At 35.3% G+C, this 3068-nt stretch overlaps 1 protein-coding gene across 1 annotated transcript; it reads right to left on the reverse strand.

Annotated features, from left to right (window-relative positions):
* Window positions 1-1531: 1531 nt before the first annotated feature.
* Window positions 1532-2473, reverse strand: LOC147005850 (olfactory receptor 4F15-like). Its single transcript, XM_085829550.1, has one exon. It carries the CDS (start codon window positions 2471-2473, stop codon window positions 1532-1534), a length of 942 nt encoding a protein of 313 aa, XP_085685676.1.
* Between the last annotated feature and the right edge of the window lie 595 nt (window positions 2474-3068).

Here is a 3068-nt window from a genome sequence, read left to right on the forward strand (position 1 = left end):
AGAGAAGCTTCTTATTGTAGTTTGTGGTGGGTCTGATAGTTGGGGAATGTTAACATAGAAACCCATAACTGGGAAGTAGTATAGGTGAGTGCTCAATCCTTCTATCCCTCTTCAGTACTCAGGGAACCAAAGTGAGAAAGTGAGTGGCACAAAGAATTAGGTCACAGGATTGGGAGATGTGCAGCAAACAGACATCTTGTGAACATGACACAGCTGTTGCACACATGAGCTTACTTCACTGTGGTTATCTGCACAAGAACTGCAAAGAATTGAGTTCAGCAATACCAGGGATGGGGGTATAGGGTTTCACAGGGGGACTGTTGGAGATTAGTGGTTTCTGGAGAAGAAGATGTAATCTTCAGTGTGTGGATAATAAATCTGAGTTATGAAAATTTTATCTGTATTATTTTAAGGAAAGAAATAAAAGTCCTTCCTATGAGAGTCATTTAACCAAGAGCGAGTCCAGACATGAATTCTCTACTCCATGTTTCTTGTCTTCTGTCCTTTGTTGTGTGAATCTGAATCTATGCCTGTCTAATGACCTTATAGTCTGTTCCTATGTCTGTTTGTGTACTCCTATGTGTATCTGTCTGTCTTATGAGCTGTGTGTGAGTGATCTAATTGCCACATCCAACAAAGAACTTCACCATGTATTTATGAACAGCATAGAAAGCATCACATGGTAAGGGAATAGAATACATTAAAAAATAAAGAGTTTTATGAGAGGTTAAGTCACTGTCTCAAACTGATCCCATCTCACCCAGAAAAAAACAATCATCACTTAAGTATCAAACAATAATGATAAATGACTGCTTTCATCCTTGTGGTTGATTTTAGGCAGTTACTTTCACTTCTGTATTTGATGTTTCATGCAACTATCTGGATCAGAGGAATGGAAGAATATATAATTTGAGATTGTAGCTTAGGTTGTAATAGTTGTTTACTGTAAGGTCCAAGGAGCTTAAGGTTGATTGTTACAATGTTCTCTTAAAGACAGTTTTAACACAGTAGACTAGAGACTTTAAGTGACTTCAAGGTGTATTATTAGCTTTGGCTGTGAGGGCCAGGAAAAGCGCCAATGTCTTAGAATATAAGGTATTTTTACAATTTATTTGCATGTTACATTTCTTTCAATTCCTCAGTATAATGTGAAAAAAATGCTCAAATTATCCTGAATCAGCATAGAAAATTAATATGATTTACTTACCAAAATGTAAGTGTGATGAGATAAATATTTCTTATTTCTTAAGAAATATAGAAAGATATCAACATATAAAACAGTATACAAATATATACTGTAGATGGACATTTATTGTTTTCTTTTTAGCTTTTCTGTAGATAATAAAAGTATAGTTAGCACATAATGCATATTAAACTCTACTTAAACATGCTATTATCGTTGGTTTACTTAAAATAAACTATTCAATATCTATAAGATGCTGGATATAGGATAATAAACTGCCTCAGCATAGCAGTATTCAGTTATGATGATAGGAGAACAATCAGAAGATGTATTTTGTGTTTCTGTAGATTAGGACAATTTCCTCAGATTGAATAGCTGAGTAATCAGTCTTCTCATTGCCACCTTCATGTCTTTGTTCCTCAGTGTGTAAATTGCAGGGTTCAGGATGGGTGTAACCATGAAGTCCAGAATGGCAAGGAATTTATCCACTGGCACAGTGGGAAATGGCCACATGTACACAAAGATGCATGGTCCAAAGAATAAAACTACCACAGAGATGTGAGCAGAAAGCGTAGAGAGGGCCTTGGACAAATCACCCGATGACGAATGTTTTCTTACAATGAACAGGATAACAATGTAAGAGATTATCAATAAGAAAAAGGTGCCCATGGAAATAAACCCACTGTTGGCAGTAACCATGAACTGCATTTTCTTGGGGTCTATGCAGGCCAGTTTGATAAACTGAGGAAGATCACAATAAAAACTATCTATCTCATTAGGACCACAGAAATTCAATTTGATAATAAAAGCTAATTGGGTCACTGAATGTAAAAAGCCAATAACCCAAGCACCAGATAGAAGCATAAGGCACATCCTTGGCCTCATGATGGTCAGGTAGTGGAGGGGCTTACATATGGCCACATATCTGTCCCAGGCCATAGCTACCAACAGTACCATCTCAGTTGCCCCAAGAACATGAAGAATAAATATCTGGAAGACACAACCCTGGAATGATATGGCATTGTGTCCAGAAGACAGATCAGAAATCATCTTGGGTACAGTTAAGGTAGTAAGACATAAATCAATAAATGCAAGATTTCCCAAAAGAAAGTACATAGGAGAATGTAAATGTGGGTCAAAGGCTAGAGTAAACACAACAAGGGTATTGCCCAGCACGATGACCACATAAAATACCATAGAGAAGGCAAGGAGGAAAGGTCGGATTTTTCTAGATGATGAAAGTCCCAGAAACACAAATTCAGACACTTTGGTATAATTTTTCTTAAACATTTACTTCTTTTTCTTCTGTTACCTAAGTGAATGATAATAAAAGAATTTCAAAAGTAATTTAATATAAGTAAGTAGTTTAAAAAACAATTCAGAATGTTTTCTAGTTGAATTAAGACAAAATATTTTTTTATTATCTCTAGAAAGCATTGAATATTCCTTAACAGATTTGTCTGTCCAACTAATAGTCTGTAGTTATCTACTATATGCCTGGAAATAAGTCAGATTCTTTGGTGAAAAATGGATTGTTCATCAGGAACTAAACAATATGCAACATCTACTATTATAATACATTTAAACAAAGGTACGATGTAGTATCTCAACTACATGGGTCATTACAGTGGTATTCACTCTTTGATAATAGTCCGGCTACTACTGAAGAGAATGACAAGAATTTCAATTTTACTGATAACATTGTTTTCATGGGAAGAAAAATATAATCATAATTAATTCAGAATATCTGCATTCATGAGATGGTCAAAATTTTAACACATAGAGTCTTCTTTCAACAGTAGCACAGTTTATATTTAGAACTCACAACAGGATGAACACATACAGCTAACCTGTCAAATAGCTTGTATGTCCATCCTCATTAGTC

This window comes from Mus caroli, unplaced genomic scaffold (assembly GCF_978045245.1).
Source record: "Mus caroli unplaced genomic scaffold, Mus_caroli_1 scaffold_2, whole genome shotgun sequence".
Taxonomy (NCBI): domain Eukaryota; kingdom Metazoa; phylum Chordata; class Mammalia; order Rodentia; family Muridae; genus Mus; species Mus caroli.

Coding starts and splice junctions, on each gene's coding strand:
- LOC147005850 (XM_085829550.1), bottom strand. CDS start 2,473: ATGTTTAAGAAAAATTATACCAAAGTGTCTGAATTTGTGTTTCTGGGA.